We start from the raw sequence: 17,918 nt of genomic DNA, 5'->3' as shown, positions 1-17,918 counted from the left end.
AAAGATACGTTCTCGCTCCATTTCCTACTGGGTTGCGGCAATTTTATGTAACGCTTAATCATTTACCTTCTAAAATTATTGCAAGATTGTTAATCCTACTGATAATCTAAGGACTGATGACTGTTAAGTCAAATAGCACAGTGAACAATTGTCAAAGACTTGAATAAAGGTGTTTCTGCCTCTCAGACCAGTATTTGATGAAAACACTGGCCTGCTATTTTTTGCTTCGTATCTTGACTGACCAATAAGCTTGACATTTAGTAGTTGGTGCAGTTTCTAGTCAGCCTGGTGACTTCTTTGCTTTTTATTATGTGTTACAAGTTTGTTTTCTGGAGTAGAAATGAAAGGATGGACTGGAAGTCAAAAGGAAGAAGAGATGTTATTTATTTAAAGTTAATTAAAATATTGTACTACCAAATTAGTTGGAAATGTGAATTCATTTTTTATCTAAATTGCAGTCTTATGCTGCACCCTACACTGTATTTATTTTAATCATGAGTGGTTTGTGTCCTTTCAGTTTTTCCAGGTTGTGTGCTGTGTGTGAGTCTCATATTTTTCTTAATGGGAATTTTATCTGTAGCTTGACACTGCTCCCTGCTGCTGCATTTCATGCTTCATAAAAATTAGAGTAAGATGATGTGGTCTGCCAGTGAGACATGACTGTTGGAATTAGAATTCTATTTTGTGTAAAAGTTCCCAATAATTGCCACCTTTGCTTAGAATTCAATTGATAAGCAAACTCAATATTTCTGGAAAATCATTATTTTTTGTATCTTCTAGTAAAGCGCTCTTTTAGCAAAGTGTTCAGCACTCTTAAGTGTAACAGTTTCTGCTATTTTTTGCTTAGGTCTATTTAGTTGTATGCAAGTGAGCCTGTGTAATTGTGCATGATTATTAAGTGCTTTCAGAAAGGGTAGTGGATGGGTCTGGGAGCAGCATCAAGTAAGAGTCTGTTTTGATACAACATATGCCATAGAAGAGTTCCCATGTTTATCACCCCTCTCCGCCTTTTCAGCTATGGCTGAATTACACCTTTCCAATGAACGAATGAAGATGACTAAATCCCTCAAAACGTGCAAAGTAAATGGAAAAGTAAGGTTGTGGGGTTTACGGTGTTTTGTTTTGTTTGTTTGTTGTTTCCCCTGCGATTGGTTGTGATTCAGTGGTTTAGACTGCAAGCTCTTTTTCATAGAGATGTGCTTGTAAGGTACTGAACATCTTACCAATATCAAATCCTTGAATGTGACTTAGTTTTTTGTTTTTCTTTTTCTCCTTTTGTAGAATCATGGCAAGTCCAAGAACAAGGAAAGTTCTCAAGGAAGTCAGAGCACAAGATGAGAACAATGTGAGAAAAATTATAATCTTCTTTAGATTAGTTTTGTAGAATTGAAGTCTCTTTTTACCTACTCCAGATGTATGTTGTGGTCTACTACAGCTATCGTCTTTATAGCACTAGTATGGCTAACTAATGGTAACATATAAATTTGGATATCTCGTATTTGTGTTAGTTCCAGTAACTTTTATTCATATATGTATTATAATACATTGCTGCATATTTGGCACAAGTCTTTCAGAAGTTCTAGTAATGCTGTAACCCCTGGAGTCTCTTGAATAAGTGATGTCTTGGGTACAGCTTAATTAAAATGGTCTATTTCAAGTAGCTTGATTATATGCTACCTTAAATGTGATGGCCCATGGACAGCTTCAGTTTTATTTATATCAACCCATTAAACCTTGAATGGTGATTCCGATCATAAGAACTTAAGTTGTTGCACTGTATGAGCAATAAAGCTATTTTTAAGAAAAACCTCTGTTTAGATCTATCATTTACTGCCAAACTGTAGTATGACTGAATAAATGTTCCGAACTTTATATGTTGCATCTTTATTTTGCCAAGGAAACCTCAAGAATTCAGTTTGGTTACTCTCTCCTCCTTCAAGACAATATGGAAATGAAATCAAGTTGAATTCTTTGCTCGTTAGTTTCAATTTGCTCATCTGTATTTCCTCGCTGGTTTTTGGTAGTTGGTACAGTAATTTTTATAATCCAAGTCAGGCAAGTTAATGAGTATTTCTTTCCACACAGCATAAATAAATATTTGAAGGAAGCTTATGCTGTCAGGGAAGGTGTTGCCAAACACTAAGAACTCTCCCTTCTGAAATTATTTTGTGCCTGTAATGTTCTCATGATTTGACTTTTTGAGCTGTACTGTGAATACTTCATGTGGACAAGTGATGGCTGAGTGTTACAGATAATTGTTTTTCTCTCGCAGGTCTGTTTTGAATGTGGTGCATTTAACCCCCAGTGGGTGAGTGTGACCTATGGAATTTGGATCTGTCTTGAGTGCTCAGGAAAACACCGAGGCTTGGGAGTTCACCTCAGGTCAGCCTTTCAAGCAGACGATGGACTGAGTTGGGTTACCTCAGGGTGCATTATGGCTGTGAACAGAATGTAACATTTCACTGGCAGTTTTGCTGCATGCTCTTCTCTAAAGTGAGCTTTACTGTCTGTGCCTTGTCTGTAATTAGTTGGAGTGTGTGCTGCACCAGTGCAGCTATGTTATGCTGAGTTCTAGAAAGCAATGTCTCTAGCTACACCTTGAGGTTTTGCAGTGGTGTTTGGTGATACCGTGCTAGTCCTTGTACTCTATTCTTCTAATCTTGTATAATCTTTATCAATTAAAACTGAAGTAGTGCTAGAGCAGCTTGAGAGTTGAGCAAAAAAAAGTCACAGTATGCTTACAGAATGTTTCTGTAGTGTATGCAAATGTATAAAACAGTTCTGTTCAGGAGATTATTTTTTTTTGTAATGATAGTTTTTGTTTTTTCCAAGAAGCATACTTGACTGAGACGGGAATCTATGGAATAAGAACTGTTATGTGTTCTGGAGACTCACAGTGTTTGTATATATAACAGGGGCAGAGCATGCTATAGTTAACTCAAATGAGAAAGGGAGAGAAAGTCTAGAAGGGAAATCACCAAAGCAAGGAGGCCATTCAGAAGTATGTGCTTTGCTTTTCAAGGTGTGATTTGAAGCTCATTAGTGAGTAAAAATTGCATAGGGAATGAGAGTTTGGAACTATTTCATATGTTACATGAAAGAAAAAATGAAATTACTGAGATAAGGATGTGATGAAGGGTATTTCTTTAGGGACAAAAAGAAAGAAATTGGTCAAGATACAAGTTTTAAAGAGCCTTCTTGAGGGTGATGTCTCACTCCCCCCCCCATGACCTTGTATTTAACAACAGGGCACTGTTTGGGTTTTCTGTGTTTTTGTTTTGTGGGGTTTGGTTTGTTTGGATTTTTTTATAATATAGTTTAATGAGCAGTAGCAAGAATTTATGGCTCGAAGCAGAGTTGAGATGCCAACTGCAGTCATAAATGCCCTGGGATGAGGTCACGTTATAGGCTAGGCTGTTTTAAACCGTTGAGCTGTCAGTAACTGATGGTCATTATGAGCAGAAGCATGGAATATGACAGGAGCTGTCCTCGCAGGTCATTTAAGTGTAACTATGCAAATAGACAGGAAAAGAAAATTGCAGACTAAAGAAGTATGGGAAAAGTTTGTTTTATGTAGTTGGTTAGGTTAATTTCTGGACTTGAAGAAAGTTGCTTTTTCCATCACTTGTCTTCTGTTGACTGTCTTTTAAGTGCCAATAAATGGCATGATTTTAGCTTATTTCAGTGCGGATTTGACCACCTTCTTATGATGATCTATCTTTCAATACTTGGAGACTGTTCTTTAACATGTTTATACTCCCAACTGTTGAGATAGGTTGTGATAAGCTGTGGGGTTTTTTTGTCCCTGCTGATATAGCAGGAAATTATAACAATCTGTGATTTTTATTTTATTTTTTTTAAAAACTGCTTTTCAGTTTTGTACGTTCTGTAACCATGGACAAATGGAAAGATATTGAGCTGGAGAAAATGAAGGCTGGAGGTAATAGCAAATTTCGAGAGTTCTTGGAGTCTCAAGATGACTATGATCCCTGCTGGTCAATGCAAGAGAAGTACAACAGCAAAGCTGCAGCTCTTTTTAGAGATCAGGTAAGTTCAATTGTGTGTGTGTCCTCATCCCCTACTATCTGAAAATATCAAAGTACTTTGTAAGCACTTGTTTTTGAAGGGGGGAAGGAAAAGTAGCAACCTTTTGAACCTCTGCAAGGGTTCTTGAAAGGCATAAGTCTTAGTGCTTCTTCCCAACTCTTGCAAGCATTTTCCTTAGAAGCTTTCTTTTCTGCATTTAGCTGAGGTGGCTCAGATTTTCACTGCTGCAATTTGTTGCAACTAGTTAGTCAGCGGAGCTGTCCCAATCCGCAGTAGACAGTTTACTACTTCAGCAGTTCAGTTTTATCTGAAGTGGTTGTTGATAAATCTGTTGTGTATGTAGTAACAAAATGGTAAATTAATTTGCCAAATGAATGAACAAATAAATTAGTAATTGTAATGGCATTATCATTTCGTGGAGGTTTGGAATTTCTAAAAATGAAATGACAAACAGCTTGAACTTGTGAGCTTAGAGATTTACAAGGATACTGTATTTTTATGCTGACCCTACCATGGAAGTGGTAAGAGGGTATGTTCTGTGCTCATTGGGATATCCATGCAGCTTTGAAGTTTGTTGTATGTGTTGTCTCTCCGCATCTTTGTAAGTTGCTGGGAATAGGAGGCAGTTGGCTAAAGTGGAATATCCTGACGAAAGCAAAGAATTCGTAAGTTCTGTGCTGTAGGCCTTTTGGTATGTGAAATGGGAAACTATGGAGTTTCTGTGGCAAGGCCTTTGGAAATTTTATATTAACTTGCTGAATTTATGACTTGGATTGGAGGAGCTGTATGGAGTGAAGAGATGAAGTTCAGGCCTTTTGTTTGAAGGAGGCAGAGAGAACAGTTACATTCTGTGTATGTGTTTTAGCCACCCTATGCTAGAAATAAATCCACCTCTTTCTTCTCCATTATTCCGTGATTAGTGCTTACATCTCTTTATTAATCTAGTCTTTCCTTTGCAAACCAAATTTGCCTGTTTGGAAGAAGTTGCGTAAAATCAGTTGCCTGAAATAAAACCAGTGTTCAGTTCAACATTACTAGCCTGAGATTCAGAAAAAAATCAGTTTCTTGTGAAAACACAAATTAATTGGTCTATGTAGCTGGCAGCAAATTGGAAAAATGACTAGTCCTCACTTTGCAGGACCAGTGTATAACTTGTTTGAAAACTTTGATCTAGCATTGTTGATTATTTTCCTGCCTCTTCTAGGTAGCTACAGTAGCTGAAGGCAAGGAATGGTCCATTGAAACTTCTCCTGCCAGGAACTGGACCCCACCTCAGCCTAAAATGTCTCTCTCTTCCACTCATCGGTATGTATTCTTGTTATCTAATGCTGATATAGGTACAGCAGGATCAAAACCTGATGTTTGAATGCCTGCTGGTTTTATTCTGTTGATGGTGTTGTCTGAACTAGCATTTCTTTTGCTGAAGTTAAGGAAAATGAGGTAGCAGGGCTTTAATTTCTGTAATAATTCCCACCTCCTTCACCTGAACCTTAAACCATGGCAGAGTCAAGTCAGCAAGAGCAGAGGACAAGCCATGCTGTTTTTATCTTGACTTGTAATTCACCTGAGACTAGTCATTGTGTCAGTCACACATAGTGTGTCACTGCCTTACCTTAACTGCAGTGCCGTTCCAGTTTGTGACTGAATGCCAGGGAAGAAGAAACAGGCTGCTTCCTTATGTTGCCAGTTACTAAGGGGAGCATCAAAGCTGGACTGCAGCACTTTTGTTTTTCTGCTTTTGCATGTAGTGTTTGTTATTCTTTGCACTAAAGAATCAAGTTAACTGAAAAAGCAGTTGTAAATCAAGCGAACAAGTGCTTCATGCCTGACCATCATTCAGCAAGTTCTGGTGCTAGCTGTAGTCTTAAGTAGCATTGTCTGTGTCTGGGTCTACTCTTGCTTTATTCATTCAATACTCCAGTGGCTTTTAGTGGTTGCATTAGAGTTCCCTACTTGATAGACGAAAGAAATAATCAATTTTGCACCTGTATTATGATGATATATGTCAAGCTGCACTGCTGAGCTAGTGGTTTTTGCTGCCTGCAGTTTGATTCGTAAATCTTTCATTTCAGTAGTTCTGCTGGACAATCTCAGACTGCAACTGCCTCTTCTGACAAGGCATTTGAAGACTGGTTAAATGATGATGTCAGCTCTTACCAAGGGTAATGCAATATTTATTAACTTTTCAAGTGCCTGGCTTTCTAGCATAACAAAGAGTTGGATGTTATACTACAGCTACACAACTGTGGTCCTGATTCATTAGTTAAGTTACACTTGTTTAATAACATATGATAAAGAATAAGATGAAGGAAAGTGCCTCTTAATGCATTTGTGTAACAAAAATGTTTGTATAGCACCAAAGAAAGAGATTGTAATTCAAAATGTTACTGTGGTGGGCTCCAAACTGGGGACTTTTAGTGTGTATAGTATCTTACAGTGATTTGAGTTGAACAGGGGTATTTATAAAGCTAACACTATTTTCTTCTGTCTTTCCTTTTCTTGTTTTCATGTATCACTTTATTAGGATTTACTCAGACTTCTGATATCAGTGATCTGTTAAACCTGGAGAATCATTAAGACCGCATTAGCTTGCGTAGGGGACACGTTAATTTGCAAGGACTCCCCAGTGGATCCTTGTTGGTGTTATGTCTTTATGAAGTGAGGGGTTTTGTATTTTGGGTGCTAGGTGCTTTAGGACTTTTTTCCAGGTGTATTTTGAAGTCTGTTAAACAATTCTCATTCTTCCATGCTTTTCAGTTTTTGTTTAATGGTTTTAATGAAGGCATGCTAATACAGATACTGTTTATTCATCTTCTTATGGTAGTGGCCAAGAGAATCGCTACGTGGGGTTTGGAAACACAGTAAACCCTCCGAAAAAAGAGGATGACTTCCTGAATAATGCTATGTCTTCATTGTACTCGGTAAGGAATTGCTTGAAGCTTTCTGTGACCTGAATTACTATTTTCTTCTATTTTATCCTGTTATGGGAGAATATAAATGGAGAAGAGAAACTAAAGGCTGCAGGTAGATACAGAGAGATGTAGAATATTGGTTGTATTCTCAGAGTGAAGAAGATACCGGTGGACTTTAAAAGGCAAAACGAAGGGAGAAACTTGAGCAAAACTTAGGAATTATATCTGGTATCAGTTTATAGAAATAAGAAAATTAGGATATAGCAATGGATTAAGAATTATTACACAGCAGGGCTTGGAGGGGAAAAAAAAAAGTAATTACCTGTTGGGAATAGCAGTTAGGCTGGTAATACTCTAAATAGCTTAACCATATTGGGTATGTTCAGTGGAAAACAACTGAAATGTGTGTGTACATGGGTGCCAGAAGCCCTGAGTAGTGATGAAAACATTTGAAATACTTGTGACAGGGTGTGAAGAGATAACAGCATATGGTTGAACAGTTGTCGTGATTAAAGTAGAGATAGTGAAAGATGCATTGTTGAAGGAAAATGGGAATAAAATTGGAGGCAGTCAGAGACATACTGGTGCTTTGATAGGCTGCAAAGTAACAGTGCTGAACAATATTTGGGATTTGGAGTTGCTTTGAAATACAGTAAGGTTTTCTACCAGGGTTAGTGGCCAGTAGTTTTCTGTAGAGCCTCGTCAGTCTAAGTATCTACACGAGGTTCCATTGTTTGTTTTTTTTTGTTTTTTTCCTTAAATAATTTCACTAGAACATAATAAAAAAAGCTAATGCCTGAGCCTTTGAACAGTATTCCAGGTGATCCCACAGGGTGCTTAGTATACGTCTGATGATATTTTCTAGGTATGTCATAGATTGTAGGCCAGAGAGTTCAGGTTAGAAACCACATCTATAATGTATTGCAGATATGCTAAGACAGCAAAGGAGACATGACACTGTGTTGTCCAAGTTACTGTCAACTGTTATTTGAATACATGTTCCTATTGAAACTTATGATTAAAATGCCCCCTTGTGACCACAGATACATACTACAGTGCAATTTTAAGTTATAGTGAGACTGAATATTTGCATGCATATTCATCCTGCGTATTTTCCTTCCACTGTGTTTGATTGTTTTTTTTCTACACATCCTACATTTATGTATATACATTATTTTCTGCTGTTGCATAGAGGGCACATTTTCTGAGAACTCACACCGACTATGCTATCCAACTTGATCTGTAAGGAACAGATGTAATGGCAGTTTAGGTTTTGTCTTGAGTCCCTTGAGACTCTGCTTAACCTAAAACCACAAGACACATCACTTTGCCTTTTTTGCAATTGGTGACATAATCATCTTTCAGTGTTTCAGCATGGGACAAGAAGGGTAATTAATGAAGAGAGTTCAAAAGGATAGGCAAAAAATACTTTTTGCTGCTTTTTTTAAAAGATGTTTCCTCAACCCAAATATGTGGTGTAGTCAAATTAAGTAGAAGGGGTAATGAGAAAAAGATTTTGCCATTCACGGCCTTTGTATGGAAATCTACCCAAAAGGTAACATGTTACCAAAACATCCACACTTTAAACAGAATATCTACCCTTTGATGGAAATCAAATTGATAAAAGGCAGTGGTAGACAAAGATATTAACCTTGCATTCGTAGCACTGTGTTTACAAGATTCTGTAGCACAGCTTAAAATTAGGGGGTGATGATCTGCAAAGAAAAAAAAGACTTCTATCTGTTTCTTCATTCGTTATTATATACAAGGAGAACCACAGACATGTTAAAGTTTGTTTCTGTTTTTTATCCATTCAAGTATGGTGGGGTTTTTCCCCACTTGTTTTACTTGTTTGGGCAGATGCTGGATGAATGAGTTACTTACAAGAACTGAAATCTGAAGAGTTGTGAAGTGATTTTTAATGATTTTGGTAAAAAAAAAAAAAAAAAAATTAATCATTAGAATCACTGTCCCACTCTACTTTCTTTTAGCTGGTTTCTTAATCAGTGTCTGACAATCAGTAGTTAGAAGAAATCTTTTCTGATTCATTACAGAAAAGTCTTTTAAGAAATGGCCAGTGGTTTTCAGATCTTCCAAGAACCAATAAGGCAAAATAAAGCTTTGTTTCTTTTGTTTTTAAAGATAAATTTTGCAGGAAAGAAGCAGGTTGAAGCTTTATTATGAAACAAAAAAATGCTGAATGGGCATTTTATGAATTGCTGCCTCATATTTTTGAGCACTGATTCTTGTTTGCTCTTCAACTTTTGCCAGGCATACATTTTAGCTGCTCATTGTTTTGGTTTTTTTTTTTTTTTTTTTTTTTTTAGTTTGTTTCCCCCCCCCCCCCCCCCCGCTCATTTGCTGACAAGCCAATCTCTGTTTACTAAGGTTTTAATGTCTTTTTTTTGTTCTCTAACTTTTCTTGGGGGGGAGGGGGTGGGGAGGAGGTTTTTTTCATGTAGCCATTTTTAGTAGAATAACATCTGAAGCACCAAGCTTTGTTCAAATTGCAGCTGTTTTGACATAAATAATGGAAGTTCATTGCTATATTACAGTTAAGTGAGAGACTATAATTTTTGCTCTTACTAGTGTGTAGTTCTTATGACTACAGGATGAGCTGTATTGGCGAACATTTTGACTTAATTGAACGTGTGATACTGTACACTTGGTTATTCACTATTATTCACATAGCTTATGACATTCTCACTTTCTTTAAAGGGATGGAGCAGTTTCACGACTGGAGCAAGCAAAATTGCCTCAGCTGCTAAAGAGGGTGTAAGTAACCAAAATGTATTTCAGTGTAATTCTTGTAAACTCAGAGAATCTGTTAGTGTTCTAATAGTGATGTATGTTTAAAAGTATTACCAAGACAAACTAAATCCTGCTCTTTGTGTATCTTTGCCTATGGCATATAAAATAGATCCATATTGAATGCAGATCTCTGTCTTAACTATTTCTCACGTTTCTGAATGGACTTTTTTGTAAATTTGTCCACTGGATATAAGCATCAAGAAAGAACTCAACAAAAATTTTTGTTATCAAGCAGAAATTTTGGTCTATGCCAAGTAAGGCCAAATTGTGTTCTTCAGCAGGAATTTAATGCCAAGTTACAAACTGCTGATGGTTTTATATTTTTTCCTTCTTTTGACTTCTCTCTAACTACAGCATTTTTGTCAGTTTAAATAGAAAGCTTGTTGGGCAGAGGTTGTGCCCAGAGGGACACTTTGGGAAAAACTGAGGCATGATCTTCATGCTCTGCATGTTCCGCAAATTCATGCACCTAGATGACAATTATTCAACTAACTGTAGACTAAAACCAGACGAAATAAAAATTTACTACGTTTTACATAGATGATGGTGGAAAGCGATTCAATATTTTTGTGAAAATAATGCATTACAACTTTTTTCAGTTTTGCTTAGTATTCTTCCGAACTTTTATGAGCATAACAGTTATCTCTTAAGTTTAAACAGTTTAAGAGCATAACAGTTCTCTTACTTTGGGTGACGTTATGAGACACAAAAGTATTGATACTAATCCGCGTTGGCCCACCAAGGTCTAGCCTATATTGAAGATGCTTTCTTCCCCCTGTTGTAAGCTGAGAAAGACTGATGCTTCCTCAGAGCAATCTGGATTGCCAGAGGTGGCGATATGGACATTCTCAGTTCGCTGTGAAGTTCTGGCAAAGGTCCGTTCATCTTGGAGAGGATCATGCGGCATTTCTAAATCTGTGTATTTAAAAATCAAAGGTTTTATTCCTAGTAAACTTGAATGTATTTGCTTCTTTTCACAGGCTACCAGATTTGGATCTCAAGCAAGTCAAAAGGTGGTTATAGATTGAGCTGTCTTATTGACTGCATTTGGCTTTAAATGTCACGTATTTGCCTGCACCAATTGATTTAGGCTTGATTATCAACAGACCATTGTGTTTTTCCTTCATAGTGCACTGTAATTTTTAGGTTCTAGCTTTTATTTCCATGGGAATTGCAATCAACTGCAGTGATCAAATTAAGCAAGAAATAAACAGTGATACTCTGCTGTGTATAACTGTTGGGTGTATTGGAGAGGCAGTAGAATTAAATGCTTTAATTCATGCATGCTTGCAAACTTAAAATACCCTTATTTTATTTCTGTGAACCTTAAATGTGGTCCATCTTGAAGTAGTTTTCTTGGTGATAAAATATAATGCAAGCCATCTTTCCATTGCTAAAGCCTAGTAAGATACTACAAATGTGAACTGCTTAATATTGTTCTTAAATTAACTTGCTTGTGTGTATTTAAAAAAGTAGCAATTACAAAAGCATTTCCTCTTTCAAACTAGGGTTAAAAGAGAGATAGTCAGACGTGAATTACCCAGAGCTCTGACATCAGCAAGATCTGTTTGCATGGAAAAGTTTTAAATTCAAATGTGAAAATGTGTAAAAGAATAGGATTCTTAATGTGCCAGAGTTCTGAGTGAGAGAGGGCTTACATATATTAATATATGGTATAGGGAGTTTTACTTTGACTTATAACTCTTCTTCTATGTATAGCATTACCCTGGCATGCTTTCTGATATGGGTAGGGTGCTATTGCTCAAAACAAATGCGAAACTGCAGATGTTGATGTTCAGACAGATGTATGCAGTAGGATATTAATACTCCAAATAGCAAGCCAAATTTGTGCATGTTTCGCAACAAAAATGTCTTGTCAAAGCACTCAAACTGATACTGAGAAGCTTTAAAGTATTTGCTGCTTGGCTTACGTAAGAAAAACTAAGTGTCCTACAAGTCTTCTTTCACCCCTTCTGGCAGTTTCCCTTTTAGAAAACTGTTCTTTCTTTAGTATTATTACCAAATGTAAATATAATATTAAGTGTAAAAGCTCATCACATCTACTGACAAGGACCACAGTAACATGGTGCTCTAGAGTCTAAGTGGTGTTACTGAAGCTTAAATTTTTTTCTTGAAACATCTGAACTTTTGTTCTGTAGAACAGATTTAACATCTTTTTGATGTAATATGTTGTTTAAAAGTGTATTTGGTGTCCAGTAACCAAATGTATTCACTGTTTGTCTTGTCAGTAGATGTTAAAGTTGGAAAAGGTTCATGCTACTTAACTTGCCTGAAAAAATGCTGCCAATTTTTTGCTAAAAGCTGCTTCTACCTTCCTTGCTCTTTCTCTTTTGCTGTCTGGGTAAAGTTTTGGGGCTACAAGCAGCAGCCAGAGCCGGTAACACCCTCACATATATTCTTGTGCATGGACTCCTTGTCGCTGTTCGTGCTGAATATGTGCATTTGCTCTTGAGCTGTCTTTTCTTTTTTGCCTTAAGTCAAATCTGTTTAGAATAATGTTGTGTGTTTCATACGGTAATGTTTCTTCAAACCTATTTAAAATAGGTTAAATTGGATAGAGATATCCAAACTCTGCACTCTCAGAAAACACACTGTACTTTTGTCCATGCTCTTCATAAATACAGATTACTTCAGGATTTCTGTTTGCATGTCTGATCCAGGAATGCAGTATACCAAGAACTACCCTGGGGTGTTGTTTGAAGGCAGACTCTTTAATAAATGCCCCATTATGTAGTGTTTATAATGGTGGTTAGGATGCTATCCTAAATTCAACAATAGTAAAGATGAAGAAGCGAATTCAGATGGAAACACAATTGTACCCAAATCTTTCCATATTTACAAAATTATGTGGTCAAATAAATGGGATAATATGAGAATTATTCCTGATTCTAGCAATGACTTCACTTAGTATACCTGAACTGTTAGTCTTAGTGTATTACACTCTTTATTATAGAACATAAACAGTTTGCCAGGTTTAATAGACTCTGAAGGATTTTTTAAAAAAATTAAAAATCCCCTTTCTTGTTTTTCTTAAGCACTTCTTAGCCTCACTTCCACTGGAAACAAGCCTTATGTGACTTGCATTCACGTTTCTTACTAGGTGGAAATGGGGTTACCTTTTGCCTTTGTCTTCTCAAATAACTTTTGAACTGGTAAGGAGTAGAAGTATTATGGGTAGAGAGAGTGGAGATCCTAGTAGTGCTGTGGCTAAGGGAAAAGCTTTTTAGACACCTGGGAATCTGTAGAGGGAAGATGCTCAAGGTGCTTCATCCCCAGGAAGAATATGAATGAAAGCTCACACCCTCACAAATGTTGGTGATAAGGTATAAACCCTTAGGAAATGAAACTTCATTAGGCTCTGCTAATGTTTAGGATTAATGTTTGCCTCGCAAGCAAATTGGCCCTTTTGGATTAATTGGGCTAATTCAGAAGAATCAGTATAATACAGCAATTCTGAAGAAAAGTTTAAATCAGTCAAAGGCTTATTATGGTAGTAGGGAAACAAATGGTTTCAAATGAACCATTTGCAAACCCTGCTGTCTGTGTCAATATCATCTTATGAGAGTAATTTTGTGACTTATACTGTGGGCTTACATTTTTGTAAGATGCCTCTGAAGTACAATGTCCTTGTACTTGTTCTGGATTGCAGTAGATTTCTGAAGTTCATTGTTTTCTCTCCCTGTAAACCTGGAGCTGTAAAAAAGATTACAAAAATCTTCCATCTCAGCTTTGCCTCTTGTGTATTGCTAGGGAACAATTGGGCTGTTATTAATAGATGGCAATTGCAGCACTACAGGACAGAAGAATTGGTGAAAAATTGGCCCAAAAGATCTAACTCTGCAAGTAATTCCATTAGTAAGGAAAAATAAGGGCGGATGAGGTCAGTTCTTCCAAATACTCAGCTGCAGGCATTAGCAAGGAAGGGGCCCATCTTCTAGGCTATTGCTGGTTGAACCATTGCTTCTGCTTCCAGTGCAAGATCAGACTTTGCTTGGACTCTGGGCATCTCTAACAACCTATTGCCATGTGCATCTGTTTTTAATTTATTTTCTTTTAATGTTTTCTGCAGCGCTGTACTGCGTGTCCTTTTCAGCTCATTCTGCTGGTATGAATGAAAGCTTAAGGCTTCACGTGTTTTTGGAGATACTGCTGAGAAATTAGCCTGCAGGAGATGTTGGCTGTGTTTTTTGTTTTTAAAAAGGAAAATATAACTGACTTTGTTTTTGTTTTGCTTTTAAATAGGCATCAGAGTTAGGTCAGACATTAAATGAAAATGTTCTCAAACCTGCACAGGAAAAGGTAACTTTGGAACTAGTAAATTACTTGCAGAACATGGTTATGCTTACTTAGGGAGTGATTGTTTCCTCCTACCACAACTGCCCAGTTTGTCAGGGCGTCCTTCTGTTTTTTCATATACTAGCACAGTAGCAAAGGGGAAACATGAAATAATTCAAAGCTAGCATATTACCAAAGAAGGGTTAATGAGGGTAATTTCCATCCAGCAATCTTTCCCATGTCCGCAAGAGTCTGTATTCTTCCCCATTAGACACTGTTTTGTACATTTCATGCTTTCAATAATGGAAGATGGTACAAGATGAAAATGCACCCTAAATGGATATAAAAATCAGTTATAAAAAAAACCCCAAAACTATTAGTAGTATCTTTGAGTGTTAAGTTCGTAGTATTTTATCCATCTGCCTGCCAGTACTGTTTTATTTCAGCTAAGCATCTTCAAGCAACTGTAGTTCATCTGCTGCCTCATTAGGGGCAGTAGAATTTGGGGCAAAGTCTATGTTTAAGATGAATGGGGTCAGTTTATCAATAGAAGCAACATGTTCTTGCAGCCTTTATTTGGTATTCGTTCAGAATATTCTAGTAGTCAGTTAAAATTAATACGCAAAGTGTGGTCTAAAGTAAAATTTTGATTAGCAGTTCTAGTTACTATGTCGTTTCTAGGAAACTAGTTTGAAGCAGAATTGCACCTTCCCTTTACAATTTTTAGTGACCATGTGGCTAATGGCACTTCCAACAGCAGTTGGAAGAAAGCACATGTGCTGACCTGAGTAAATACAGATAGTCACTAGTGGGCATATAAAAAAGCAAGGCAGTCCTCATAAGTGACTAGTGATCACTGATACTAGAAATTTTAGTCAAAGATTCTCCCTAGTGTCAAATGTTGCCTTCCTGTTTCATATGTTTAAAAAAATGTACTTTTACATCTTTCCCATTTGGCGTGCATTTATTCTGTGCTTCTAGAATTTTGGATCAGCTCCAAAATTTTGATGAAGTCTTTTCTGAGATGTGGTGCTCTACTTACCTACGTATCTTTCCCAAAATATATTGGTTTTGATAAAGCAGACTAATTTTGCTCTTGCAAGAGAAGCAGTACCACCACTTTGGGATATGGATTAATTTTCAAATTGAAAAGAATTGTTTAATCACATTACAAATTAATTTGTCTTGCATTACCTTTATTAATTCAACATTCTTTACATAGCATTTCAAATCACACAAGAAGACTCTAATTGGTTTCCTATTCCCTAGAATCATCCACAACTTATTTCAGAGTGCTTAGATGCATTATTTTCAGGGTTATTTTTAGGGTGCATTTCCTTGAGCTGATTTTTATTTTGTAGGACAATTTAATGAGGAATGTTGCATTCTATAATAAAAAGGTCTATTTCCCTTGGGATGTTGTGCTGTTAGGTCTAAATAAATGTTACTAAATAAGTGTTACTTTCTGAATTAAGTGTTCAGTGATCACTGCCTAGCACGTATATGGTTATATAAAGTCACTTGCTTTGGAGCAGCTGCCATTTATTAATTGGTGAAAGGCACTAATTGTATTCTGGTTGACCAAAGTTCAAAGCCTTTTTAATATTTAGATAAGCATGTATAAAAGAGAATAAAATGGATCGGATAGGTTTCTAATGTCTCCAGATCAAATGTTGTAGTAAAATGTATTTATAAAATGTCACATTTGTGGATTTTTGTATTGGTGTTTTTATGCTCAGCATTAGTGTAATGATACCTTCCTCTAACTGTATGTATATCAGTAGAAAATTCCCACAAACTTTGAAGGACTGAGGTTCACTCCATTAGAGATCACTGGACTTTATATGTCATTTTCTTAACTTTGTTAGCTTTGACTTAAGTATATTTTGATTAACTTTCAGTTTTGTGGTTTTTTGTTTGGTTTTTTTTTTACACTTTTTGTTTTTATCTGTTAAGCACAAGCAAACTTGTCTTAAAATTTCAATAATACGTTGTTTTATGACTAATTACCAATACTTTGATTCACATAGGTGAAAGAGGGGAAAATATTTGAGGAGGTCACCATGGGGGTATCACAGTTGGCCAGTAAGGTATGAAGTGGCCTGCCTGCCTTTGAGGAGGCCAAACAGTAAGCCAGTCTCCATATTCTTATGAAGAGTTTGTAGTGAAACAGAATCACAATGCAGCTTTAGTCTCTGCTTGTGTTGAATACAGAAATTTTGAAAGTGCAATTTTCAGTATGCAGTGCTTCTGTTGGGGTGTTAAAAAGCTCTACAGGTATGATGATAGTCCTCCAATAGTTTCACCGAGGGCATGATGTAGAGTTGCAAGACAGCCAGTGTCCCAAAAAGAAAATATCTGCTAGAGAATATGGAGACAGCTTGCATTACATTTGTACGGTTAAACTTACTAATGTTTTGTACCTTTTTTCTTTGTCATCTTTTGCTATCATGGCTTGGTAATGTGGTAAGTTTTGCCTACAACTGCTAAGTACAGAAGTCCTGCACAATCTAGTACCTATTTTGATAACTTGTATGGTGTTATCTAGGAGGGTCTGTCTTTCCAGCACTGTGAAAGTCAGCTCTGGAAGCTCTATCATGTACCATCTTAGTGCCTTAAATCTTGGGAATATTTGAATAAAATAAGTGATGTTACCTGTTCTGTTTGGAGCCTAGCAACTTTAAGTCTGAATTCTGGGATTCATCCTCTGTATCTGTGCCTTAGAGTAGTAACTTCCATGGGTGTCACTTCAGAATTTGTGTTTCTAATCCAATGCCAGTTCAATGTAATAACTCCCAAAGGATTCTCCTAGCAGTAATGTTTGTTCTAGAGCTCATCTTTTGGCCTGTTTTCCATGGGCAGTGAAAGAATACTACTGAAACAGGGTGGAAGTAGTTTTGTAGAACAGTAGAAATGTAAATACTAGTTTCATGAATCATAACATCAAAACATCAGTGCTCTCATTAAGTTTAATTTTATGCAAGGAGTAATTCCAGCATTTTTGTCAAGGAAGTCTAGGGGAGAATTCAAAAGCGGTTATTGACAATGATGGCTGAAAAAGCTGAACTCAGCCTACTTTTCATGTCTTCCAGCAGCACAATGCTGTCAAATGTTTGAATGTATGTTCTTTACATCAACCATGTAACTGCCCGTCAAAAATATTAGTAAGTTATGAGAGAAATTTTTCTGATGAAATGTGTTCTCTTTATCTGAACAAGTGGAGTAATGTGTTGTGGCTCTTGCTGTTGGACTTGGAAGAAGTGTTGGTTCAGTCCGGATGAATGGAGTGTCTTTTTTTTTTTCTCTAGGTTCAGGGAGTTGGAAGTAAGGGATGGCGAGACGTCACCACTTTTTTTTCTGGCAAACCAGATGATAATTCTGAAAGGTATTTTTTTTGTTATTATTTTCTGTGTCTCTCTAAACACAAAATTTTATCTCCTGTATGTCCTCTGCAGTGTAGTAGTAGCAGGTAATTTTTAAATATGAAGAAATTATTCTGTCTTTGCTAGTAATCCTCCTGTATGTAATATGGAAGGAATTCAATCTAACTGTTTGTTTATGACAGTAGTTAAACTGAACAAAATAGTGCATGGCACCTTGATTTTAAATTTTTTCCAAATGCATATCCACCCCCCACCCCAGGCCTATTAGTACTTCAGGCTGTTAACAAAAATCTGTTCATTAGAATATAAGCTTATGCCATTCAGAGCAATATATTTAGTTCTTCTGCCTTCATCCTCAGTTTTTCGTTTAAGCAAGGGCCAGTAGCATTATAATTTTCCTTGTTTGTGGTCATTTATTGTTACGTTTGTCATAACTAATTTATTTCTACCTTCCTTTCTTCTCCCCCCC

At 36.7% G+C, this 17,918-nt stretch overlaps 1 protein-coding gene across 2 annotated transcripts in view; it reads left to right on the top strand.

Annotated features, from left to right (window-relative positions):
• The first annotated feature begins 1,054 nt into the window (after positions 1-1,054).
• The window catches only part of ARFGAP1 (ADP-ribosylation factor GTPase activating protein 1), a 17,853-nt gene continuing 989 nt past the window's right edge, over positions 1,055-17,918 (top strand). The window contains exons 1-12 of one of the 2 annotated variants that reach the window (XM_010569522.1): positions 1,055-1,092; positions 1,282-1,345; positions 2,273-2,382; positions 3,876-4,047; positions 5,252-5,352; positions 6,123-6,209; positions 6,872-6,968; positions 9,678-9,734; positions 10,751-10,783; positions 14,034-14,090; positions 16,097-16,156; positions 17,375-17,451. In XM_010569522.1, the coding sequence (XP_010567824.1) occupies positions 1,085-1,092; positions 1,282-1,345; positions 2,273-2,382; positions 3,876-4,047; positions 5,252-5,352; positions 6,123-6,209; positions 6,872-6,968; positions 9,678-9,734; positions 10,751-10,783; positions 14,034-14,090; positions 16,097-16,156; positions 17,375-17,451 (923 nt within the window). In that variant the 5' untranslated portion in view covers positions 1,055-1,084. Of the gene's footprint in view, positions 1,093-1,281; positions 1,346-2,272; positions 2,383-3,875; positions 4,048-5,251; positions 5,353-6,119; positions 6,210-6,871; positions 6,969-9,677; positions 9,735-10,750; positions 10,784-14,033; positions 14,091-16,096; positions 16,157-17,374; positions 17,452-17,918 lie in introns of both variants that reach the window. The other variant, XM_010569521.1, reaches the window with a different exon arrangement.

The sequence above is a fragment of the Haliaeetus leucocephalus genome, unplaced genomic scaffold (assembly GCF_000737465.1).
Source record: "Haliaeetus leucocephalus isolate CR32 unplaced genomic scaffold, Haliaeetus_leucocephalus-4.0 Scaffold273, whole genome shotgun sequence".
In the NCBI taxonomy this organism is placed as follows: Eukaryota; Metazoa; Chordata; class Aves; order Accipitriformes; family Accipitridae; genus Haliaeetus; species Haliaeetus leucocephalus.
Note: the sequence above shows the minus strand (reverse complement) of the source record. Positions and strands in the feature narration are given on the sequence as shown.